This window comes from Corylus avellana, chromosome ca8 (genome assembly GCF_901000735.1).
Source record: "Corylus avellana chromosome ca8, CavTom2PMs-1.0".
NCBI classification, from domain to species: domain Eukaryota; kingdom Viridiplantae; phylum Streptophyta; class Magnoliopsida; order Fagales; family Betulaceae; genus Corylus; species Corylus avellana.
This window is the reverse complement of record NC_081548.1, coordinates 14,678,616-14,705,753: the sequence shown is the minus strand read 5'-3', so window position 1 is coordinate 14,705,753 and position 27,138 is coordinate 14,678,616. Positions and strand designations below refer to the sequence as shown.

Below are 27,138 nucleotides of genomic sequence, written 5' to 3'. Positions count from 1 at the left end.
GGCGCGTTTCCGCTAGACCTAGGTTCGGGATCGTGGGATGCGTTTGCCATGGACAGGATGGAGCGAAGATTTGTTGTGGAAGCTAAATCGTTCTCTTTTTTGGCGAAAGCGGGCAAGCCTGAGTTGCGCTTGGAAGAAAAGAGAAAAGGGTTCTCTGGCTCTTTTTCTCTGAGCCTCCGATGTTCCGATTGGCTGGCGGACATGGTGGCGGAGGCGCTAAAATCTCAAGGGTCGGAGTTCTTCGCCAAATCATTTCGGGAGGATGAGATGATTTTGAAGATCCATAAGGGCTGCAATAAGGCCGGTCGGTTCTTAGTGGCCGGGGTCTTTGCTGATGGTGTTCGGAAAGGGGTGATTTGGCTCCCTGAGGGCCGTGAAGGTTGGGGTTGGCGCTGCTTTGTGGATGAACTACGAAAATTTTTGGTGTCTCTCGCAGCGAAGACGAAGGGTCTAGGGGGTATACCGAATGCTATTTCGAATCGGTCCTATGCGGCGGTGCTGTCCGAGGATTCTGGTGATGTGAAGCCGGTTGGTGCTCAGTTTCCGATGGTGGGCTGTCCTGAGTTGGTTAAGGGTGGTGGCGGCGATCTAGCGACGAAGTTGATTAGGGTTGTGCGCTCGTTGAAGGCGTATCTGAATAATCTTAGGGCTGATGTGATTCGGGTCTTCTCTATCGGACTGGGCTTTAAGCCCAATTCTTGGTTTGAAGGCTCTTGGGGTCCTGGTCGTTGGAAGAAGCTTCTTGCGAAGCCTGGGCCTGTTCTGGACCGGGCTTGCTTTAGGACGGGCCTGAAGCCTAAACTTATTGTTGGGTTTAGGCGGAGAGCTGGACGCAAGTCTGCTTCTGGGATTCGTGCGGGTCTTGGGTCTGCCCTATCGGAGCAGTCGTCGTCGCCGCTCGTTTCTGCCTCGCCGATGTTCAATCCGGGGTCTTTTCCGGCGACTTCTGTGGTCTCTAACGCAGTGGTTCCCGCGGGTGCGGCGGCTCATGTGATGTCGAGTTTGGGTTCTTCGTCGGAGGGTATTGGGTTTGCTTCGTCGGCAGGTTCTGGGTTTGCTTTGTCGGCGGTTTCTGGGTCGACCTCGCCGGTGACATCTCCGGTGATTCCCTCATCTGCTGAGGCTCCTGAGCTGTTAGTGCAAGACATAGCTCTGGGCAGTGATGATTATCTGTCTCACAGGGAGATAGGGGCCGCGATAGCTAAGCGGGGGGACAGAGCCTCGGTTTTTAAGCGAGTGTCTCCTGTTCATGCCGGCTTCCAGCCAGTCCATGCCGGTGTCCCTCCTTCTGACCCTCTTACCTCAGCCCTTTCCTCGTCTGCTGATTCTTCCGCAGGTGTGATAGTGGCCGAGGCTGAGGAGGTTTTTGTCCCTCTTTCCTCGCCGACGCTCACCTCTGATGCCATCGTTGATTCTGGTCTGAACAAATCACAAAAATGGCTGATTGAGTCCTTTCGAGAAGTGGTTAAGGACGATGTCACGCATATGGTAATACTGAAGGACTTGGAGGTGTCTTTTCGTCAGGCAAGCAAGGAAGCTCGTGAGGTGTCGTCCCCTGAGGAGGAACAGAATTTGGCGTCTATGAAGAAAGTAATTGAGAGGTTTTTAGGAGGACGTGTCTCGGTCCCGCCCTCTTCTACACTATCATCTGGGCAGATGGGTCTGCCGGAAAATCATGATGCCAATTCTGCAGGGGCGTTAGCTTTGGGAGAGAGGTTACGCATGTCTCTGGGCAGTGGGGTTCCTATATATAAGCAAATATTGAGATACTACCGGAGAGCTAAGAAAGAAAGAGGAATTCGGGTGAATGATTCTCTTCTTCTTGAGGCGGTGGAATCTTTTAGTGCTCCGCAGATACATTACCAACCAGTTGCAGGGTTTGTTGCTCAGGCTTCTTCAGAGGTTGCACACGGTCAGGTGGCTTTAAGAAAGCCTGATTCTAAGAACTCTAATCCAATGAGGGGCTTTCTACGGCGAGGGTTTCTTAACCCAAGTCCGAAAGAGATAAGGGAGTCTCAGTCTTCATCGCATGTGGCTATTAAGGATGATGAAGTAGTGGGTGACAACTCTTCAGTCTTGGATGAAGCCTTCAAGTTTGGGGAGCTGCCCCCCGATCCCCTTGATTGGGGGTTGGGTTGCGGTGAAGAGGAGGATCCATATTCAGCAGATTTTCTTCAGGTTATGGACGTCGCCCGGCCTAGGGCTAAAGGAAAAAGGCCTAGGAATAAAAGCAAAAGAGAGCTGTTAAATTTAGAAAGCTCTGTTAACTATGGCAATGCTAGTGCGTAGTCCAGGAGAAGGAAGGGCAGGATTATAGTGTCATAGTCTTTTGTGAAGGAATGAGGGTGTTTGGTTAGTGGGCTTTGCGTTGGTGTGTGTGTTTGAGGGTTTTTGGGTGGTTGTTTGGTTTTTTTTGGGTGGGTGTGCTGGGGTTTTGCTTTGGGCTCGCTTTGGCCCCCTTTGTATACTTCGTGTGTAATTAGGGGCGCTTCTCGCTTTTCTCTTTCTTTAATAAAACTTCTTATTACTTATCAAAAAAAAATTGTATTGAATCTCAGAGGGGTAGAAACTACTTTAAATTTGAAAAGATGTGAAAAATAGAAGGTTTTGTTAAGAAGGTGAGGCCCTAGTGATACTTTTACTACTTTCAAGGGTGCCCTAGTTTAGTTTTAGCTTAGAAGTTAAAATCTTTGAAAGCTGACTTAAAAAAGTTAAATGAATTGGAGTTTGCTAACGTTAAAAAGAATGGAAGGAAAGGACTCTTCTTGAAGAACTAAAAAGTCTAGATGTGGTTGATGAGTAGAGGCCTCTGTCTGGGGAAGAAAAATTGATGAAGGATGTCGCTCTAGCGAAGTTGGAAAAGACTACTGTTTTGGAGGTGGTGTGTTGGAGACAAAAGTTGTAGGCGTTACCGTTAAGAGAGGGGGATTAAAATACCAAGTTCTTCCACCGGATTACTAATTCTAATAGAAGATGCAACACAATAAGGAAGTTGGTTACCAATGGCATTATTTCTGTTACTCAATCAATGTTACTCGGTCACCCTTAGACAATTATCAACTAGGTGTTACGGTTAGGGTCTCTTCTTCTACAAGGTTCTTTTTTCTAACGTTGACTATTCTTTCCCTTGGAAGAGTGACGCCGGACAGAACTAAGATTGTTCTGACAGCGTATGATAGTAGTAGAAACTAAGAATTGAAGATTGAAAAGAGAATTCAGGAAGAAAGAAAGTAACAAATAGGGAAGAGAAAGACCCTAATTGCCCCAAATAAGCAAACAGAGAAATAACTCTAAAAGACTTAAATTTAATTGATAGTTCAATTAAATTTAAAAATGACAAAGACTAGATGCCTTTATATAGGCTAGACACATCCTAATTTAACAAGAAAAAAGATAACCAAACCTAATTCGAAAAGGAAGACCTAATCCTAGTAGAAAAACAAAATCCTAATGGAAAAGGGAAAACCCAATCCTTCTTAAAAAGGAAATTTAAAATACACATGCATAATTAAAATTAAAATTCTGTCGATTTTCTCCTGCATCAAAGAGTATTTAGAGGGGTAAGGCTCCTCTAAGGTTGGCTTTTTTCACTTGGACAGCTTCCCTAGGGAAAATTTCTGCTTTGGATAATCTTTGCAAGCATCACATCATAGTGATAGAGTGGTGTTGCATGTATAAAAAGTGTGGGAAAACCCCTGATCATCTTCTTCATTGTGATGTCGCAAGAGATTTGTGGATTATGGTATTTCAAATGTTTGGGGTAGAGTAGGTTATGCCTAAATGGTTGGTGGGTCTTTTGGCGTGTTGGAAAAGAAGGGTCTATTTGAATGATATCAATATTGTTTGGAATGTAATTCCTTACTTTTTAATGTGGTACATTCGAAGAGAAAAGAACGCTTGAAGCTTCGATATCGCCAGAGAACGAGTGAATCAACTAACTTGTTTTCTTAAATCCTTCTTTCAATGGATCTTTATTTTCCCCATACCTCTAGTTTTGTAGATTTTTGTAATCTTTTTTCTCGTTCTTGGTTTATTGGTGGTTTCTCTAGTATACTCCCTGTGTACTTGGGTTGCGTCTCTTGTGCCATTAATGAACTTCCTCTAGTTATTAAAAAAAAAAACAAAAGTGGCTCCTCATATTACTTAAGTCTATTAGAAACCTGTGTGCTAGAGCTTGGAATCAACTAGATCTTCATTGTTCTTACATAAATTGCAAATATACAAGATAATTTAGACAAATACCTTTTTATCCTAAATACTTTATGTTGCTCATTTCTTCCTTTTCTTTCTTTTTTAATATTTTGTCCAAATAGTTGGAAATGATCCCAAGACCCGACCTCATCAAAGATGACGCCTTTGATCACCATGCTATAAGCCAATCTGCACTTTAACTAAAATGGGAAAATAATTTTTTATTTTATCTATTTTTTTAAGCATTGAACAGGTCCTAGCAAACATATCATTTACTTGAATCAAGTGTTTTCTTCTCCAATTTGGCCGCATTTCAGACTAAAGATTCAAATCACAGTCTATACCTTGTTTCTCAGTGTCTACATTCTAGAATCCTGCAGCATGCATACGCACCATATGCGTGAATTAATCACCTTTCTACACAAAAAGCAAACATTTATTTGTAGTTATCTTGATTTGGCCATTCGTTAGAGGCGCTAGCTTTGGGAGATAGAATACGCTCAATTTCTGGGTTATCGGAAAATGGGACTCCCATAGTTCTTAACAAGCAGATGTTAAGCTACTATCGGAGAGCTAAGAAAGAACGAGGAAGCCGGGTGAATGATTCTCTTCTTCTTGAGACGGTGGAATCCCTTAGTACTCCGCTGGTACAATATCATTCCGACCCAGTCGCTGGGTTTGCTACTTACATTGCTCAAGTGAAGCCTGTTCCTAAGAACACTAATCCGATGAGGGGGCATAAGTCCGATGGAGAAAGGGACCAAAGGCACTTCTGACACCATAATTGTTGAAAATGGTTTGACCAAACCCCAAAAGTGGCTGATTGAGTGGATGAGGGCAGGTGTTAAGGACAATGATCCGCATATGGCGAGCTTGAAGGTCATGGAGGAGGATTTTCGTCGGGCAAATAAGGTAGCATGCAATGGGAAGCTATCCCCCGATCCTCCTAATCAGGGGCTAGATGGTGATGAAGAGGATGATCGGAAGTTGGTGTTGCTGAATGAGGTGAAAGAGAATTTCCTTCAGGAAATAAAGGTCGCGCAGCCTAAGGCTAAGGTCAAGAGAGAACTGTTAAATTTGGAAAGCTCTATTAATTACGGCATTGCTAGCGCGTCTCCTCGGAGAAGGAAGGGCAAGACTATTGTGATGTAACGATTCGTGTGGGTTTTGAGGGCTTTGGGCTTCTTTGCGTATTTGTTTTTGAGGGTTTTTGGGTGGGTTTGTTGGGGTTCTTTTGTGGGTGAGCTTCGGCTTTCTCTTTTCTTTTTCTAGTTAGGCGTTTCCGCTTGTATACTTCCAATGTACGTAGGGGTGCCTTACGCTTTTAATAAAACTTCTTATTACTTATCCAAAAAAAAAAAACTTATCTTGATCTGTGTATGCTGATTTATGTATATAAATATGAAAGTGCAAAGTTCTTAAAGCCAGTCACACTCCCAAATTTTTGTACTAGTGGTGGACTTATTGTTATGGACACAAATTTTGTACAAACTGATTTGTAAGAAATTTCTATAAACCAGTCTCTAAAAGCGACATGTGTCCTTTAAGCTATTAGAAAAGCATATGAGAAGCACATGCTATTAAAAAAATACGTGCTTCTACATGCTAGTTTTTAGGACTCATGTCAGTTTTAGAATTTCCTATGAACTGGAAATTTCTCTCCTATTGTTATGGATAAGTCTCGACTTGTATTTACTTATCAAAAAAAGTTTATATCTGTCTTGATTCTTAAGAACTCTCTCTGGTCTCGCTGGTAGTTATACATTTATTGTCCTCAAATGAAGGAGTGTCCTGTCACCTAGGTATGCAAAGACTTGTATGATAAAGGAATTTGAATGTAGAAGTAAACTTTGGTTACTAACAAGATTTCCTCTCTAATATCCCTTCTGTTTTGGTTGACTATAGAGCTGATTAAGATTATCCATCTAGCTACTCCTAGTTGACTTCTATATAGACCGTGCAAGACCAATGAAGCTTACAGCCAATTTCGAATTAGCTGGCATACTTGTTTTTTCATCGTTATATGCTTTGTACCATCTTTGAGACTTCCATGCTTGGTTTTCGTTTATAAAGATTTCCTCATCTGCCTTTTGTTATGCTATTTTTGTTGTGAGAAGTTGAAGCTAAAGAGAAAAACAAAAATTGGAGTTAATAACGAAGAAGGAAAAAAGAATAACTAATCATTTCAGTTTAATCTTTGTACAACTAGCCGGCTGTGCTAACTTAATATTTTTATAGTACATGTCTCGCATCTTTAGTAATATGATTGCACATAACCCTTAGTTATTAAAATACTCTTTTGCTATTTGTTCATGGAATAATGGGAAGAGAGCTGAAGGAACCTCTTGATATAGTTTCCTTCCAACTCAGATCTATGTGCTTAATTTTTTTCACCCTATTACCCAAAATGAATGTATGTTATGTCTTGTGCAGGCTGTATTTAAGCCTCCAAAAGCAATTCGTGGAGGAATTCCAATATGCTTTCCTCAAGTATGTTCTTCTACGGTTTCCTTTCTTGCCTGATTTGCAACCATTCTTCATGGTCAGTGAAATATGCTCTGTATATGCAGTTTAGCAATCTTGGTTCTCTTGAGCAGCATGGGTTTGCAAGAAACAGGTTTTGGACAATTGAAACCGACCCACCTCCTTTTCCAACAACTACTTCCAGCAAGACTTTTGTTGATTTAATCCTTAAGCCTTCTGAAGAAGATATGAAGATCTGGCCTCATGGGTAAGTACCTGAAAACATTTTTCACTTTCTTATTCCCCCTTTTTTTATATTGTTTTTTGACCTGTGTTTCTGAATATTAAAGTGAGATTCTGATTAGAATCTTCATAACCTTTTTTGTTTTGTAGGATAGGTTTTTTTGAAATATTTTATTTATTTTTCTTTATGTCAATTTTAGTTTTGAGTTCCGTTTGAGGGTAGCATTGGGACCTGGAGGAGACCTGATGTTGACATCTCGCATCAGGAATACCAACACTGATGGAAAGCCATTCACATTCACATTTGCATATCACACCTATTTCTCTGTTTCAGATATCAGGTGATTGACAAACTTGGTTTATGCTTGTCTACTTTAGATGCGGCTGCTAGGTGATAATTGTTCTATCAGATTGTTTATCATGCATAAATTTAGCCACTTTTCTCACTTATGGAAGCTGTATTTTCTTAGTCCCATTGCCACAATTTGTGTTATCTATTATAAATTAGAATATAGAGATATGGTCAGTCGAGGTTATAAGTATGATTCCCTCACGAATTGACAAGCGTTGCAAAAGGTCAGTGTGTATTGAAGTTAGGTTCCTGTGCTTTCTGGTTAATCCCAGTATCTAAAAATCACTATGATTGTAAGCTTGGTCTTGAGGTGCTTTACGGGCCATTGAAGGTCCACTGCCTATGGTACTATTTATGAAGAGAGTCTTAACTAAAGGAAACTTCACTTGCAAGATACTCGAGTATAACTTATTAACTGGGTGTAGATCACTAGGGCCTCGTTTGGCTCGCGGAATGTTTAGTCCATTGGAAAAGGAATAGCTACTATTAGGAATAGAAGAGTGTGGAATAGAATAGCTGTTCCTATTTCTTAGTTTGGTAACAATACATGCAAAAATTGGAATTGAATCAGACTTTCTAAAAACCCAATATATTTTTTTTCAAACTCATTAAAAAAAAAAAAAAAAAAACCTGAAATAAAATGGGGCCACCCTGATAAGCAACGGGGGTGGCCCCGACGACCTACGGGGTGGTTGTGACCACCCAGAGGAGCTCCGCCACCCCTGAAGCAAATTTAGGGCGGCTACGAACACCCTAAAATGCGACGGTGGTGCGACCACCCCCAACCTCATCTGTGGGTGGCCGCCTACCCCAATTGGTGGTCAAGCCACCCATTTTATTTTTCATATTTTTTATTTTGTTTCAAGTTAAAAAAAAGAAAAAATTATGTGTATTTTTAAAAAATGTATTTCATTTCTTAAGGATTAGCTAAATGAGTGGCTTAGTTAATCCTGTGTGTATGAGATTAGTAATCCCATGGGAATAAACTATTCCTAGGAATAGTGTGTAACGAAACAAAGGAATACCTATACCGTAGAATTAGTTATTCCTTTCCGGAGGTCTATTTCGCGAACCAAACGAGGCTTAAAGCTAATTCACTGGGTGTAGACAGCTAGCTTTGTCCTCATTTATACCATAGCTTGGTTTTTCAGTTCACGTTTTTTCTTAATCCTGTTTTTGTTAGCTTTTTTTGCTTAACTAAAACCCGGACGTGTGAAAATGTTGCAAAACTTGGGATGGAACTTCTTATAAACTAGAGTTGACCAGAATATCTGAATATACCAAGTTTTGCTCAAATAGGTGAAATTTGATACTAGTTTCTGTCTGAACTTGGGCAAAGAATGTGAGATTTTTAATTTGTATTTTTATGTTTTAGAATTAAATTTGGGTTAGAAACTTTTGTGTCTAGTACTATGGTATGTTTCTGGTAGTTTTTATTTGATTGGAGTGTAAACTATGGACAATATGTCATGCTATATGGAGGTCAACAAAGAGAGGAATAAGTTTTAAATTGAGGATCTGTAATTACAATGAAGAGAGGGTTTCAAGACTCGGTGTGTACTAATCAAATATCATTATGATGAACGTTCCCCCTCTCCCAATCCAAAAGAAAAAAAAAAGAAAAAATGAAGACAAATTAATAGGTGAGGGAAGAAGAGAGAAAAAAGAACCGTCATGAGGACATTTTGGGTGGGTCAATTTCAAAGTAATCAATTTCTCTTCTGCCCAACTAACAATCTCACCCATTGTCATTTTATTTTATTTTATTTTTATTATCTTTATATCAACATGTATATCAGTTTCGTGGTTCTTTTTTCCTGGCCAACTTACAACTATTTCTGGATAACATACAGTTGAATCTATAATATGCTGTTTTAGGTTGTATATAATAGCTTAGTTGTATGTGTCCAGTGAAGTTCGGGTAGAAGGACTGGAGACACTGGATTATCTTGACAACTTGCAGAATAGGGAGCGTTTTACTGAACAAGGGGATGCAATAACTTTTGAGTCAGAAGTGAGTTAAATATGCACTTTTTGTTTTGCTTAAGACAGTTTGATTTTAATGCTTCCTAAAGTCTTCTTGGTTAAATAGGTGGACAAGATATATCTGAGCACTCCTACAAAGATTGCAATTCTTGATCATGAAAAAAAGAGGACCTTTGTAATACGCAAGGATGGACTTCCAGATGCTGGTAAATTTTACCATGTTCTGTTGCTATCCCAATAATGTTTTCTTGAAGTTTTATTCTGTATCGAATTCCCAATTTTTTTTTCTCTCATAAAGTGCTCTTGCGCTCCATACTTCTATTCTGCTTAGCCCTGGGTGTCTTTCCAACCTTATTCAAAGGTCTTTTCGTTTATACAGTAAATAAGTAAAGAGTTGTCTAGGATCAACTACTGGAAAAAACATCTTTATCTTTCTCCCTTTGGTATGTATGCTTTTACTTAAATCTTGAGCCACCTTGGGCATGACTAATTTTCCATCTAAAGAAGATATTATGAATATAGTTTATTTTAAGATGAACTATATACAAAAAAGCAATCTCTTGGTAAAGATCAACTAGAAACCTTTGGAGAAAATAATTTACCAAATGAGTTTTGTTTATAAACTAAGTATTAAATTACCACTTGTTCCAAAAGTTTAAGCTGATGGGAAGATGTAAATTTAGTCATTTAATCAATACTTTAATATTCTCTCTTACGTGTCGGCTCAAACTCCTTTTTAGTAGGTGAGGCTCAACACGTGGAATATTTAATTTAAATAGGGGTAGATGAAAGAGTTAAGATTCAAACTCAAGACCTTTGACTATGATACCATTGCTAAATCATTACTTGTCCCAAAAACTTAAGCTGATAGAAAGATAAATTTAATCATTTGATCAATACTAATACAAAGTAACAAAGGTATCAATTTTTGTCTAGATATCCTAGTTTTGGGGACTTCCCCATTTTTGAGCATCCTGATTTGTTATTTGATGCAACCTTCTCAATGTGGTCAAATACCTCGTATATTTTATATTTTGTCATTTTCTTTTTCTTGTGCAGTGGTATGGAATCCCTGGGATAAGAAGGCAAAGGCTATGACTGATTTTGGAGACGATGAGTACAAGCATATGCTATGTGTGGAGGCTGCTGCTGTTGAAAAACCTATCACACTGAAACCTGGCGAGGAGTGGAGAGGAAGGCAGGAGCTTTCTGCCGTTCCTTCCAGTTACTGTAGTGGGCAACTTGATCCTCAGAAAGTTCTACAGGGCAGCTGAAAGATCCGTCATACTGGACCATATCCTGTACAGGTACTTGTGTCTAGACTGAAAACTAATTTATACAATATAATACTGACCTTCAATATCACTATAATCAAGTAGGCCTCTCTCTCTCTCTCTCTCTCGTGTTGGTGCGTCTCAATGTTTCTCTGTTGCCTGCTGTTATCACTGGCATCGGCGTCATTCTAGTCTTTCGTCTGCACTATTCTGCGATGAGGTTTTTGAGTTGTTTTTTTGTTGAAGCGAAGTTTTTGAGCTTTCGGAGAGGAGGGGCGATCAATGCTTCAGATTGTGAATAAAAGTAGGGGTGTTTCGCAAGCAGTTTACATGGGTAAGGTTGGCATGGTATAGTTGTTGGCCACCATGGAGGTGGTGATTCAGAGTGGGGTTGAAGGAGTTTGTGAGAACCTCAAGGGTAGTTAGCAATGCTTTTGTTGCACATGCTCCAACAATTATGGCTGCTTTGGCTGTGGCGAAATATGGAGGGGGTGGCCAGAGAGGCTTTATTGTCGTTCTGTAAGGATGAGAGGGGAAGGGGTGGAGAAGTTGTGCTCTAGATGTCCCTTATTAACAATTCGTCATCTGGTACGCATACCCGGTTTTCATATCTCAAGATCTTGTCCCTCGTTTCCTAGTAGAGGGGTGTCTTGCCTCTAAAGGCCATGACCTTGAGCTCGGCGCATTTCGGATCGCTCCTGCGCTTCCTTGATCCTCTATACTGTCATAGACTGAATCACTAGGGTTGCGACAAACCCTGGCTCCTTTCTTGGCATTACATCTAGGTTGAGCTTTTCCATTCTAGGACTGGTTGCGATTGGGTAGGTACTACTGCTGATCCTTTCCTTCTCGATTTCTAACTCAGTGTATCTGCTACTGCAGGTATTGAATGGTGCAGTCATAGTCTTTGATGAGCTCTAGCCACCTACACTATCTCATGTTTAGCTTTTTCTGGGTGAAGAAGCATCTAAGACTCTTGTGGTCGGTGTAGATCTCATACTTGCGTTAGGGAAGATTGCTCCTTCTAGTTAGGTGCTTCCTTGTGTATACTTCCAGTGTACTTAGGGGTGCCTAATAATTATTGTAGGGAAGATTTTGACCGTGGATTACATGAAATAAAGCAGCATTATGGTGATGGATTGGTGTTGCATGTGCAAGATTAATTGGGGATCCATTGATCATCTTTTGCTCGCCTGTGAAGTTGTTAGAGGTTTGTGGGTTTTGGTTTTCCGTCTTGTTGGGATAGTGTGTGGTAGCGAATAGCGTGAGAGATACAAATAGAGTGTGACGTAGCGAATAGTGTGTGAGATATAGAATAGAAGGAGCGAAGTCTTCTACTAGAAAGAATGAACCAAAGCTTGAGAGAAAACGATAAAAACTCAATTTCAATTGTATTACAAAAGGAGACACCCTAAAAGGCAATAAATCAGCAAAGAAGGAAATGATAACAAGAAAAGGCAAGCTAAAATATTAAATAGGAAAATAACAACACTAACATCAAACTAGAGTCAACACTAAGCGGGTTCCTATATGGATAGCAGAAAAAATTACCCCGCGTGGGATTCAAAAGTGGGTTTCCATATTCAGGCTGCTGACAAAATCCGACGAGTATTTCTAATGGATTTTCTGGATGGTGCTCTAATTTTTTTATTTATTTTTTTTTTTTTAAAGACCTAATTAATTTTTTGCTTACACCGGAAAGGGCGTGGGGAAAGGGATGGGGGGTGGGCTGTATATTAGGGGGTTATGCTTCAACGGGTGGTGGAACTGTTGGCTAGTTGGAGAGGCCAGTTTGGTAGCCACCTTGATGTAGAAGTCTGGTGGACAGTTCCCCTATGCTTAATGTGGTGTATTTGGAGAGAACACAATAAAAAATTTGATAATTGTGAGAGAACAATGATAGAGTTGAGAGATATGATATTCAAGTCTCTTAATGTTTTGATGGCTTCCTACAATAGTTCTCTTTTCTAATTTCCTAGAATTTCTTGAGTTGTGTTCTTTTGTTACCTAGTTGGGTGTCTCTCTTGTAAACTCCTTATGTATTTGAGTTGCGCTCCTTTGCACTTCCAATAAGATTGAATTACCTATCAAATAAATAAATAGGAAGCACTTTTCCAAATAATTGCTGGCAATCTTGCTATCATGCTTGCTTGTACAGTTATTTGCCTGGCACTTTTCGTAAACCGTAACCCACATTAATGATGAGCTCCTCCAAAATTTTCTATAAACACTGCCTGTGGTGGGGAGGTCCCTTCATTCATTCTGCTTGCAAATAAATTACTCCTGAAATAAAATTGTGGTCCTTCCTAAAACTTTCTTATTGGCTTCATCTTGCATGCTAATGGTACGTTTAGGTAGATTTTCTATGCTTTATAGTCAAAGTTAGAAATGATTTTATGTGAAGATGCCTGTAAATCTAGCCCTGTTATGAATCCCGTTCAGATAGGCATATTAAAAGAATCTAAGCCCCAGCTCCTGAATCCACAATATGATTTGCCACTGTCAGAGAATGAATCAGGGCCATTTATCCTTATAGACTCTAAAATGTTTAGATCTCTCTCCCAGCCTTGCTTGCTCTTTCTAATAAACAGAAATCTAGTCTTGTCCGGCAAATGCCCCTCCTTGTCTTCTGCTCCAAATATTGCTGCTCAAAGATTTTAAGCTTATTTATATTGTTACGTGAACTTTGCTAATATCTTCACTTTGTCAGTTCCATATAATTTATTCATCACTGTTCCTTTGCCTCTTACAAATGGTGGTCATGATCTACTACTGTAAACATTAAACTCAAAAAAATAATGATATTATACAACCAAACACACTGTTATGTTGGACGCTTATAGGTTGTTGGAATCTATAGCCGGCCTTCACAAGATTAAGACAATTATGTTAGGCATGATCATATTATCTTATGTTTGATAATTGTGCTAAGGGGCACAGTCCCATCAATATCTTTTATGTTGATGTAACCTCAATTTGAAACTTGTATACTTTTATGATCATTTTAGATTCCAACTATGAGTGCGTTTGTCACTGCAATTTTATAGGCCAAAAGTGTGATTTTAAACCAAATCGCAGAAATTGCTTCGTTTGAATTTTTAAAAAATTGCAATATGAAAATGTAGAAAAATTTGTTTCAAATCGCAAGTAAGGAGGTATGTTTTTAAAAATGTATGATTTTAAATGGTAAACTAGGATTTTAAAGGCCAAACTGCGTTACTATTTTTAAATCGCAAATCCAAATGGACCCTATATCTGGTTAGTTTTATGTTTGATTTGCTTCTAGGAACTTCAGTTTCTTGTACGAAGTTAGATTTGTTCAAGTTATCTGGAGAATCATACTCTTACACGTGTACAAATTGGTTCTTCTTTTCTGTGTCCTTAGTTTTGATTCATGAAGGTTTTGATGACACAGACCTTGTTCTGCAGGTATTTTGTTTCAACATGTAGATGGATTGTGACAGCAACTTCTGTAGAGCATTCTGTTTTTCTTCTTCTAAATTTTACTTAGTATTTTGGTGAAAAAAGATGGATTTTATCAGTAGATATTGCTTGCCAAATAAGTTGTTCCTTTAGTGGGAGACTTTTTTCGGGTGGATGGGGGAAGTACATATGGATGGATGGGAAACAAAAACTACGTTTCTTCTTGGGTTGGAAATAGGTTCCCTTTTAATTGGAGCCTTTGGGTTCTGTTACAGCCTGTGATGTTCTGGTGACAGAAATATTGCTCAGAGCCTTTGAATTTATATTTTGTGCGTAATATAAGATGCCAACATGAGGCCTGCCTAGTTTTGGCAATTTGATATTTATGCTGTTAGAGCCTTTTCAATGCTTCTTTTGGTTTCAGATTTGGGATAAAAATTAGAAATTAAAAAATAAAAAATAAAAAATTTATGTATAGATATATTTCAGATTTTCATCAAAAGTCTAGATTAACACAAGCGTTAGATTTGTTAGATTATGCCTTGTTGAATCGAATAATTTAAATTTTTTTAATCGTATTATTTATAATTATACGATTGGGCATGACAGAGAGCTATAAAGTCAGCAAAATGTCGAACTGGTGCACTTTTATTAAAAAAAATAAAAATATGTGCATTATACTTTTAAATGTAAAAAGCAAGATTCTTTTGAAAACATTGGAATTTTGTTCAGTAAACGGGGTTTTGTTTTCACGAAAATGCGTACATGTGTATTATTTGGTATAAAACGTGTGTTCTACCATGGTTGGGGTTGGGGATTTGGTTAGTGCATACGTAATACGGTTTTATAACAAATGAAAAGAAAAGATTCAAATCCGGATTCCTTCTATATGAATATGGATGAAAATTTGGGTTGGCATGAACACGATTCTTTTTTTTGGATAAATGAACACGATTCTTTAATTAGTCGTTTTAAATCTCTCGAATCTAAGTACTTTTTTTTTTTTTGTGTAAGAAAGTACTTTATCAACAGTTAATAATACGAAAGAAAAAAAAAAAAAAGAATTAAGCAGGTTTTATTAAGGATAGGTCGGAGGAACTTTAAACACTACAAAATTGTAACGTGTTCATTGAGCGTACATGTTCTTCTGGTAACGTTAACATTAACAAAGTTGATAAAATTCTATTAAAAAAAAAAGTGTTTTTCATATACTAAAAAGGACATATGACAATTTTTTTTTGGGAGTCACCAAAGTAAGAGGAGTTGGTGAGAAGTAAGTGGAGATGAGTTACCATGCGTAAGAAAAAGGCTAAGGGCTAAATACTAAATTAGTTCATAAGGTTTCATTACTTTATTTTTTCTCTCTTAGAGTTTCATTTTTATCACAGGAGATCCCTGTGGTTTTGATAATAGACCAAGTTAGTCCTCCGTCAGTTGACCGTTAGTTGACTTAACGGAATTCCACGTGGACCAATAAAATGTTGACACGTGGCACCTACTTAATTTTTTTTTTTAAATTAAAAAAAATGTATTTTCGAAAAAAAAAAACAAAAAAGAAAAGAAAAAAAATTGGGGGTGGTTTTGGGCCGAGCCACCCCCAGTACCCACTGGGGGTGGTTTCAAGGGGGTGGCTCGGCGACCCCCATTCGGCCAGATGGCCACCCCCAATTTTTTTTCTTTTGTTTTGTTTTTTTTTTTTTTTTTCGAAAATACATTTTTTTTTTTAATTTTTTAAAAAAAATTAAGTAGGTGCCACGTGTCAACATTTGATTGGTCCATGTGGAATTCTGTTAAGTTAACTAACGGTCAACTGACAGAGGACTAACTTGGTCTATTATCAAAACCATAGGGATCTCCTGTGATAAAAATGAAACCCTTGGGGGAAAAAATAAAGTAATGAAATCCTAGGGAGAAAAAAATAAAGTAATGAAACCCAATGACTAATTTAGTATTTAACCCAAAAGGCTAATCCTATTAGGAATTGGATCCAAATCTTAGATGAGGTGGCATGATTTGGTGAAAGAAGTGTCGGTTGCGTGTGTTACACACATCCATACTTCTTGGTTTAACTTTTAAAATCATCATTAGATTTGAGATGAATCGCTATTTAAGGGTTGTTTATTAAACAACATGCCATCCCCAAACTATGTTTATGTTTGGTGAGAGAAAAAAAAAAAAAGAGTGTAATAATTAGTATAGAAAAGTGAAAAAGTGGTATTAAAAAGTTCAAATATTTTGTTTTATAGTGATTTTTTATTTATTTGAAAAGTAGTGAAAATTAAGTAAATGATGTGATATAAAAAGTGAATGATATGATATAAAAAAATAAAAATGTTTTGATGTTGATTTATTTGAAAAAAGAGATGTTAACAAGCACCCTCTTAATCTTGAACCGGTGGCAATTTTAAAAGCTATGTCAAGTATTAGCATTTCTCTTTATTTTATTTAACGAATTAAATTTTTTTTTAAATGATATTCGATTTCACTACATGCGTCATATATATATATATATATATATATATATATCCAACAAAATAAGATTTTAATAGTAAAATAATACATTTCATTTCAACTAAAATAGAGAAAATCTCTTCAACTTTAATGAATTGGGTGCGTTTTGGTGTTGTGGCAACATCAGATAGTAAGCTTGAGACAGACTCATGGTGGGTCTTTTTTTTTTTTTTTTTTTTTTTTTTTTTTTTTTGGGGTATTGTTTTGTAGTTAAGGCCATATATTATTTTAATTCATCATGACAGCCATTGCCATGGGAGAGCATGTGAAATCACTCTTTATCAAGACATTAGTTGAGCTTAAGGTATGTTCTTTAGTTGAGCTTAAAGTCATACCCTAGCTAGGTATGTTCTTTAGTTGAGCTTAAGGTCATGTAAAAAATGCATGACCTCACTATGGTATATATCATATGCAATTGGGTAGTGATCGCTCCAACTCATTTTTTTAATAATTTAAAAGAATAATGCTATATAATAGTGTGGTATGTTAGACAACTCCCTTACAACTTGATGATATGATAATGAATCAGTTATTAGAGCACTCCTTGCAGCCTTGCCAAAACCATTTTTTGGTTATTTTGGTGAGGCAATCTAACCAAAATGAACCAAATGTCCACTTTTCAGTCTCACTACTTTAACAAAAAAAAAAAAGTAGTGAGATGAGCAGTACTCACCAAATTTAAAAATTACTATTCACTCACTTATTGATTAAACAACTTATTTCTCTCTCTTTCTTTTTGCTTTTCGTTTCTCTCTCTTCCTTTAATAGTTAAAAAAAATAATAAACAAATATTTGAAAAAGAATATTTAAATGGAATAGTGAAAGTGAATTGTTAAAATAGTGAGGCTGGTGGTGAGGCTGCTAAGAATGCTCTTAGATTAGCACTTGTAAAAAAAAAAATTTTAAGATCTGATTTTTATTATCACGTCATTCTATTTGTATAACAATCGTATAAAAGTTTATTAAGAGTCCGTTTGAGATTGTGTCAAGGAAATTACATTAGGGAGCTTAAGAAGTAGTTTTATTACCTAAAAAGTTATACCAAACAAAAAGCCGGTCTATTTGGTAAAAAAACTCTAAAAATATTTATTTGATTTTCTTACTATAGAAAGTGCCAGAATGCACTTAAAAGAAGCTTTAAAATTAGAAAAGGAAGAATGTCAAAGCATATAATCTGGTCCAATTTGAACTTATGGGAATCTATGAGCTGTTTGAAACATGCATGACATAAACCATGATAAACTCATCAACACTAATTGTAGCATGAAAATAAAATGTTTACTTGCACGTTATGGTGATAGGCATGCTGTTTTATTATTATTAGTTGCACATGCCTACATGTTTTTGTGTCTCTCTGCTCATATATATATATATATATATATATATATAACCAAATTGATCTTAAGAAAATCACTACTTGGATGGAAATTAGGGCAAAGTTGGCCCTCTATCTGAGATGCTATCGATAACTGCAAATATCTTTGAAATCTATAATTGCTTCGTCATTTTCTCAATTATCACCCTTCACCTGAAAACAGAAGTTGGCCTGCTTGCCTCTCCTTTTTTCCCTCTTATATATTGAATAGAAATTAAAAAAAAAGGAAAAAGTACACTTTACTCCCCCAAAGTTTGGGACAATTTTCAATTCGACTTCTATTGTTTCAATTTTTACAATGCACTCCCCTAAAGTTCTAAATTCTTGCAATTTGACCAATTTTATTCCAAAATTCCCATATTGGCCCTAATTTTTTTTTTTTTTTAAAATTTTTTTTATAAAAGATTAAAAAAAAAAAAAAATTCATGGTGGCCGTAGCCACCCCTTTGGCCATTTGGCTATTTTTGCACCTGCAAATTTGTTATTTTTTTTATTTTTTATTTTTTATTTTTTCATAAAAAATAAAAATTAGGGTCAATATGGGAATTTTGGGATAGTATTGGCCGAATTAAAAAAAATTAAAACTTTAGTGTTCGAATTGAAAAACACTGTCAACTTTGGGGGGTAAACTGTAATTTTTTCAAATAAAAAATTAGGAGCAATATGAGAATTTTGGGATAAAATTGGTCGAATTGCAAAAATTTGAAAGTTTGGGATTGCAAAAATTGAAACATTGGAGGTTGAATTGAAAATTGCCCATAACTTTGGTTGGGGGGGGGGGTCAAGTGTAATTTTCTCTAAAAAAAAAAAAAGAAAGAAAAAAAAGTTGGCCTTGCAATTATAATAACTAGTCTATAATTCCTGTCATGCGTGGTATTTATTTATTTTAATTGTATTAATTTAAAAAATCTTCTCGAGAAAAAGTCTTGGGAAAAATAATAATAAGAAATAAGAAAGAAAGTCAAGGAAACAAAGGTGTAAACTGAAAATCTCTTGATTCGCTGAGCTAGCTAGTAGCTAAAAATCATAATAAATGTATTTCATTTTGCTCATTCAATTCTTAGAAAAATGTGATCAGCCTTAAGGATGTTGATCAACATCCTTAAGGCTGATCACATTTTTTGCCACGTCAAAAACCCCTCATGAGGCCTTCAAATCCTCTCACCGGCCAATAAGTAAATATAACTCGGAGAGTAAGCTGTCAACTTGCTCCTCATAAAACTTGTACTTATTCTTGAACGTATTAAAGAATGTTTAGTTCTTAGTAAAGTATGAAGAACTAGGGTGAATTGGTGATTTGTGAAGCAACAAAGTTGTCTATTTATAAGCCTAGTACATTAAGAGAAAAGCCATTCCAACCGGGATTTGGAGTAGATGTTCCAGTCCATGTGAAACTAGAAGCAAAGTCCTAACACCAGTAGGACTTGGGGGTGTGTTGCTAGGGGATTAACTAGTTATACCCTAAACTCTTTCTTATGCATCTCTATGCATTAATTCTCGCTATTCCGAATAAAATCATGTACCTGATTAATTTACATTAACTTGGTGAGCGACCCAAAGAAAAATATAAAACTAACTTAATAGTCCCGTGACCCATTCCTCAAGTAGCAAAGGTGTTATGAAGAAACCATGGGCAACCTTTACTTGTAAAATGAAACCTTCCTAGAGGGGTTGAAAAGGAAGCTGGAAAAGTGTAGCAATAACAACAGCTTCCCTTTAATTTTTATTAAATTTAAGAAACAAAATTACTTTTTTCTTCCTTATTCAAATACACTTTACAATAGCTTCCCTTACATTTTCGTATATTATTAAAATATTATTTCTTTACAAAATACAAGTTCTACACTTACCCTCTCATTTTTTACAATATCCCAATACAATCCCCAATGAAAGGCAAAATGATGAAAAATGAGAGAGGAAAGATAAATATTTATATTAACATAATGTATATGAAAGCTCTTTTGGTTCCCTACACATTGGGTAACACTGTAACATTTTCAATGTTTAGGAAAGCAATAGAAAAGCTGCCGCACTTGACTTTTTTTGTGGTTTTTCTTTTTAGATATATTTTCTCTATATTGTAAGGAAGAAAATAAGTTATAGAGTGTCTGATGTTAGTGCTCTTAAAAAGAATTGGCGGTGGAAATCATTCGGTGAGATAAAAATGAGTTGGCAAAGGTGCACATGTACAGTTGTAATGACTAATGAGATTGCCAAATTATTGAGAATCTTATTATCCAACGCTTAAAAAAAAGGAAATCAAAATTGTCCTTTCTCTCCCCCTGTCCTACCCATTGTTTCCATGGATCCTGCCATTTTTCCAGCGCTCCAATCATTCCTAATTAAAAGTCTTCCCCCCATGTTACGTTATACTTAACTTATTTTGTGCGTGCATGATAAAATATATAATCATAATAAATAAATAAATAAATATATTATTTGTCACCTCTATCTCTTCAACCACCACCACCATTATCCTTCCCATTTCTTTTTTCAATCCTTTATGCCTTCATCTTTCGTATATAAATATCTCCTCAACCGCACGTACTATACGTAGCATGCAAAATGATTATGGAAACTCGCAGCCTTTTTCTTGTATCTTTTTTGCTTCTCCCTCTCCTTCTACCTACAACTTCAGCTCAACTCCGCAGCGACTTCTACAAAAACACATGCCCTAATGTTGAATCTTTGGTGCGATCAGCTGTCGCAACGAAGTTCCAGCAGACATTTGTGACTGTTCCAGCCACTCTTCGGCTCTTTTTCCATGATTGCTTTGTCCGGGTTTGTAGCCTAATTAATTAACCTAGTACAATATTCTGTTTTTTGTTTTTCTTTTTTTCAATGATCAATTTTTTTTGGTTGGTATAGGGTTGTGATGCTTCAGTGCTGATTTCTTCACCAAGTAATAAAGCAGAGAAGGATCATCCTGATGACATTTCTCTTGCCGGTGATGGATTTGACACTGTAATCAAAGCTAAAGCAGCTGTTGATAGTAATCCTCAGTGCAGAAACAAAGTTTCCTGTGCTGATATTCTTGCTCTTGCCACTAGAGATGTTGTTGTATTGGTTAGTTTTTCTTTCCAATTTGTATTTTCTGGAGAAATGTTTTTGGAAAATGATATATAAAAATAATCATATATATATATATAATGCAGGCAGGGGGTCCATCATACACAGTTGAATTGGGGAGGCGTGATGGGAGGATATCTACCATTGCTAGTGTTCAAAACCAACTTCCTCATCCTACTTTCAATTTAGACCAGCTCAATTCCATGTTTAGCTTACATGGTCTTTCCCAGACAGATATGATTGCATTATCAGGTATACCTCTTGTCTTTGATCTCTTTACGAACCAACAGTTGAATTGAAATAGGGAATAAATGATTGATTGAGACGAGGCTCGATCTCAGGAGAAGCTTTGTTCTAATACCATGTCAAATTCTGACTTATTTAAAAAAAAACTTAATTAGCTAATATAAAATTGTGAATTTAAATAAAAGTTTATGCTAAATCATCATTAATTTATTCCAAAAATTTAAGTTCATATAAAATGATACATTTAATAATTTAGTTAAACACTTTTACAGTTTTTAATTATTTTATTTTAGGAGACATCTCTACCGGCCCACAATGTTAAATCATCACTCATTCTAAAGCTTAAGTTGATAAGAAATAATTAATTCAATTATTTAATTGATGTTCTAACACTTTAACTCACGTGTGGCTCAAACTCCACTTTAATAATTGAATTGACGTAAAATATTTAATTGAAATGGGAGGTGGAGATCGACAATGTTCGAACTCAAAACCTTTGCACTAAAACCATATTAAATCACCCATCACCCTAAAAGCTTAAGGGGACAAGTGATGATTAATTCAATCATTTAATTTAGGAGAAACTTCAAAAAACCCTCATGAATTTCTACGCGTTTTGAAAGTATTCGCTGAAAGTTCAAAAACTCTCAGTTAAGGGTATTGAACTTTCAATTTCTTTCAATTACGTACGCTCTTTCGTTAAAATTTTCTGTTAAATCTTGTTTTCGAAAATACCCCATTTTTTATTATAAAAAAGATTCAAATGCTTATATATTTATTTTTATAAAAAAAAAAATCTTTGCAATTTTTATTTTTATTTTTTTAGAAAGGGGTATTTTGGACATTTTGAAAAAAATAAATGGAAAATCCTAACAGAATAGAGTAATTGAAATAAATTGAAAATTTGATATTCTTAATTTAGAGTTTTTGAATTTTGGAGAGTACTTTTAAAACACGTGGAAGTTCAGAGGGTTTTTTTTCTAAAATTTCCTCTTTAATTTATATTTTAACAAATAATAATATGCTCAGCCTCATTGAAAATAATATGTCATTGAAGATTAGGATACTCAAGATATTATATATCCAGCTCCTGAAGTTTTATATGTGTTTCTCTTAGGTGCACACACACTTGGGTTCTCTCATTGTGGCAAGTTCTCCAAACGGATTTACGGATTCAGCCCTCAAAACCGGATCGACCCGACACTAAATTTGGGTTATGCTCTCCAGCTTAGACAGATGTGTCCAATAAACGTTGATCCGAGAATAGCCATCAATATGGACCCGACCACACCCCGGACGTTTGATAATGCCTACTACAGAAACCTTCAGCAAGGAAAGGGCCTCTTCACCTCTGATCAGGTGCTGTTTACAGATACAAGATCCAGGCCAACGGTCAACTTATTTGCATCAAACAATGGAGCTTTTGGACAAGCCTTTGTGAGTGCTATTACCAAACTAGGCCGAGTCGGGGTCAAGACTGGAAATCAAGGCGAGATTCGGTTCGACTGCACGAGGGCGAACTAGATGTTAGGGATGGTGCCCTAAACTCCAATAACTTTGTATGACATTTTAGTCTTAATTGAATAAAGTTGTTTAATTATTCACTAATTTATTTAATGAGCATTGAGCATATAATTATTTCCATGTATGTTTTTAATAATTATTATTTATTATATACATGTAAGGTCTATAAGTTGAGTTGAATATGGTTTAAGGTGTAAGTAATGAGATTATCACATAAACTATAAACGACGAACTTATAAATTATTGTTCGTAGTTGGTAATGGAATTGTGCATTCTATTTGATAAGACTATAATGTATCAATCATGATGATCTATCTTGATTATGTGAAATAAAGACTTCATATTGATGTATTATAGTAGATAATGACTATATAGTATGAAATAGAAGCTCTAGTATATTCTATTAGGGATTTATGATGTCTAAAAGGAGAAAATTGATTACTATATTTTCCGTTGCATTGTAATGTCAAGTGGTAGATTAGATATTAATACAACTTCCACCTTGTTTTTAAAGGCGGGGTTACAAAAATATTAGGAAAAACTTCACTTTGGCCTCCTAAACTTTCATCCGATTTTACAAACCCCTCTCTGAACTTTCAAATATCTCACGTTGGTCCTGTAAACTTTGAATTGCTTTCAATTAGGACCCTTCCGTCAATTTTAGCCCTAAAAATTACAAAAAAATACCAAAATATCCCTGATTTTCATTTTTTTTTAAATTTTTTTAATAATAAAAAAAAACGTTTTGGAGGTTGTAATTTTATATAAAAGTCAGGGGTATAAATGTCATGTAATGTTTAAAATTTGACAGAGGAGTCCACATTGAGAGAAATTCAAAGTTCAGGGGTCCAAAGCGAGCGATTTGGAAGTTTAGGGGGGTTTGTAAAATCGGGTGGAAGTTTAGGGGGCTAAAGTGAAGCTTTCCCAAAATATTAATTCTAGCAAGATCCAAAGACTGGTTATGGATGACTTTTGGGCCCATTGGACTTTGACGATTTTCCAATCTATGAATCAATCTTGGAGGGTAAAATAGCCAAGAGGTCATTTATGCCAAAAAGGTATAGGGCCAATGATTTGCTAGCTCAGTTAAGATTTCATCGCTAACTTTGTGACATTTGACAGTTTTTTCATAGGTCACATCGCGATTGGGTTTGAACAGTCTTTGCACATGGTTGGACATAAACTTGTTGTGATTGTGAGTTACGTCTCCGTTATCATGACGGGCCTTGAATAGAAGAAGGTTGAGACTTCTCTTAGGCTTTGTGGTATGTTTCTGTGGTGAGGTGCTTTGAACGAATTGAAAAAGGCTGAGACTTCTTTGTTGCTCTGAGTCATGTCTCCGTAATAATGTGTTTTGAACGGGAGAAAGTCGAGACTTCTCTGAGACTATCCGTCACATATGGTTGAGACTTCTCTGAGACTATCTGTTACGTACCACTCAAGAGGGGCTTTAAACAGAACATATTAGAAACAACCTAAAGCCACCCAAACAATGATACATTCACACCGAAACCTAAGGTGATGAAAGACATAACATGTAGAATTTTGAATTCTGAATGAAGCCAATTTCTAAAACAATAAGAAACATTGTGAGAATGCTTTTCTTTTCTATCCTACCTTGAATCCTTTATTGACTCTTGGTTTTGAAAAGAGTTACTGATTCTTATTTTGTTTGTCTTTGCGACCCCACCACGCCGTGCTACATCATACATGCTTTCCCTTAACATATCCTCTAAAGTATGAATAGTCCTCTCAGACTGTTCATCCGTCTTTGGGGGGGAGGAAGCGTTGTACTAAAGTTCAACTAAGTTCCCATAACCTCTTGCGAGCTCTTCCAGAATTTCGACTTGAATTGGGGGTCGCAATTTGTTACTATGGAAATTGGCAAACCATGCAAATGAACTATGTAATTCACGTAAATCCGACTCAGTTTGTTGACACTAAGGTTGGTCGAATTGGTAGAAAATTTGTGGTCTTGGTTAATTGGTTTACTGCTACCCATATAGCACCAATAGGAGAAACATCCTAGTGAAATAATTTTCTTTCTAAATGTTGTACCTTAGCTGTTAGCACAAATATATAGTGTTTGGATCTTGCACAAAAAACATGCACAATCAACAAAATAATCTCAGAGATTTTTGCTTCTAGACTAAAAAGACTAGATTTAAAAAATAAATACACAAATTCGTAATACTTACAATCAAATTCGGCCTCTCCTAGGCATGTAGGGCTATATAACTTTGCTTGAAATTTTTCTTGCATGTTGAATGATGATGAGCACGTTCTTGATGTTCTAGAGGAATTGATTCAACCTTCAAATCTTCTTTTTGATTACTGAATATGATTATGAGCCTAGACTGACAAAACTATTCTCAATTCTAGAGAATAGCTAGAAGAATAAACTTGAGAAAAATAAATTTTCTCTCTTGAATATTAATATCCCTCACAACTTTTATGCACTCACAAGTATGCATTATGCTTCTCTAAGTTCCTCTACTTATAGATTTGAGTTTATTTGGAGATGTGGGAAAAGAGCTTCTAGAATCCTAGTAGAACTAGGAGTTATTGTCACAAATGTGCCTCCTTTTTTAGAAGCCCAAGGCTTGGGCTTGGGTTTTATTTCTTTGGCTCAATGCACTTTTAACTCTACTTAAGCTCTTAGGAAAATTTTGTGAGTCCAAAGCTCTTTTAACTACTTAAGCCTATATGAATTAAATGCTTGAGTCCAATACTATTTTAATTCACTAAGCCTTTAGGAATTAAATTCCTAAGCAGAATCAACTCCAAAAAACAAGCCACATAGGAATTAAATTCATTGGCTGAAAGCTCATGATCAGAAAAGTGTTCATTCACTTTGTTTTGCCGTTTAGCTTACCAAAAAAAAAAAAAAAATGCGGGGGAGGAGTAATGAGTGGCATCTCAAATGATTGACATATAATTTAAGCGAAGGTGAGTAATGAATGGTTTGAAATGTCAGCTTGACTGGAGACTCCAAACGATCCTCTCCATTTCAAAATCCCTCAATTTCCTCCATTTAGTGCATTGTGAAGGGTATTGCATTGATTGCACTACCCTTATTAAAATTTTTGGACAACACTACCCTTCAAAATGCACTAAATGGAGGAAATGAAGGGATTTTGAAATGGAGAGGATCCTTTTCCCCAAACAACACGGAAACTCTAAGGTTAAAGTAGAAAAGCTACAATACGGTCCCCCCGTTTTTCATAGGAAAGCTAATGTGAAATTGCAGGCTGGTCGAACTCTAAACCCAAAATAGGATATCCAACAGTAAACACCATATATACTTGCCTGTGCTGCATTGCATAGCTATAATTAATTAGCTGCCTCATTAATTATCATATAAATATGAGCCGTACAATTTCCCCTGTTATTGCTTCCTGCCGCTTTTATTCTGCCTTGGTTTGCACTTCACCAATCCAATCACTAAACACCTCGGAGTATATGGAATCTGTCACCGGAAGGTTCAGACTTAATTTCTTTCCTACAGAAAACTTGACAAAGCATTACATGATAATATGGCGCAACATGGCACTAAAACTCGATATGAGCAAAGCGTACGATCGGGTGAAGTGGTCGTTTTTGGAAAAGGTGATGAAAAAGATGGGTTTCTCTGACAAATGGGTGGGCATGGTAATGCAATGTGTTACAACAGTGAATTACTCCATCCTTATCAACGGCGAGCCAGTGGGAAAATTTACTTTATTAAGAGGAATTCATCAGGAGGATCCTCTCTCGCCATACCTATTTATTCTTTGTGCGGAAGTTTTCAGCGCCTAGTTAAAGCATGCAGAATGTACTAGATTACTTGGTGGGGTCCCAACGTCGCCGAGAGGTATGCGGATAAATCACCTATTTTTTGCGGATGATAGCCTACTTTTCTGTAAAGCTACACCGTAGGATTAGGGGCTTCTAGCGAGTTTGCTGGACTCCTACGAGCGTGCGTCGGGACAACGGTTGAATAAAGACATAACTGCTGTGTTTTTTTGCAGAAATACAGCTCAACCTGTACGCGATGGAATGTTGTCTCTTTTGGGGATCCCGGCGTCACAGCGTTATGACACTTAATTAGGACTATCCGTGCTTGTGGGAAAATCTCGAGTAAGGGAATTCCATTTTTTGACGGAGAAGGTGAAAAGGAGAGTTATCGATTGGAAGACAAATTTCCTCTCTCAAGCAGGGAAGGAGATCTTATTAAAGGTGGTGGTGCAGGCAATCCCTACGTATTGTATGAGCATATTTTTGCTCCCAAAAGAGCTGTGTAAGGAGTTGAACAAATTGATGAAACAATTCTGGTGGGGGCATTCAGAGAAGGACAAAAAAATTCATTGGATGAGTTGGGATAAAATGAGTTTAGCTAAATCTAAAGGTAGATTGGGTTTTAGAGACATTATATGTTTAAATAAAGCTATGCTGGCAAAACAAAGCTGGAGAATCATGCAAAATCCGGAGAGCTTGGCGAC

The 27,138-nt window shown here is 36.7% G+C and overlaps 2 protein-coding genes across 4 annotated transcripts in view; both read left to right on the top strand.

The window, feature by feature from the left end:
* The window catches only part of LOC132189885 (putative glucose-6-phosphate 1-epimerase), a 21,364-nt gene extending 7,050 nt beyond the window's left edge, over positions 1-14,314 (top strand). The window contains exons 3-9 of one of the 3 annotated variants that reach the window (XM_059604705.1): positions 6,625-6,681; positions 6,762-6,922; positions 7,098-7,238; positions 9,161-9,263; positions 9,342-9,441; positions 10,295-10,542; positions 13,939-14,314. In XM_059604705.1, coding sequence (XP_059460688.1) covers positions 6,625-6,681; positions 6,762-6,922; positions 7,098-7,238; positions 9,161-9,263; positions 9,342-9,441; positions 10,295-10,509 — 777 coding nt within the window. In that variant the 3' untranslated portion in view covers positions 10,510-10,542; positions 13,939-14,314. Of the gene's footprint in view, positions 1-6,624; positions 6,682-6,761; positions 6,923-7,097; positions 7,239-9,160; positions 9,264-9,341; positions 9,442-10,294; positions 10,543-11,391; positions 12,120-13,938 lie in introns of those variants that run through there. The other 2 variants (XM_059604706.1, XM_059604707.1) reach the window with 2 other exon arrangements.
* Positions 14,315-20,383: 6,069 nt separating this feature from the next.
* LOC132190441 (peroxidase 45-like) lies at positions 20,384-22,657 on the top strand. Its single transcript, XM_059605432.1, has 4 exons — positions 20,384-20,599; positions 20,687-20,884; positions 20,974-21,139; positions 22,251-22,657. Exons 1-4 carry the CDS (start codon positions 20,384-20,386, stop codon positions 22,655-22,657), a joined length of 987 nt encoding a protein of 328 aa, XP_059461415.1.
* Positions 22,658-27,138: the final 4,481 nt, after the last annotated feature.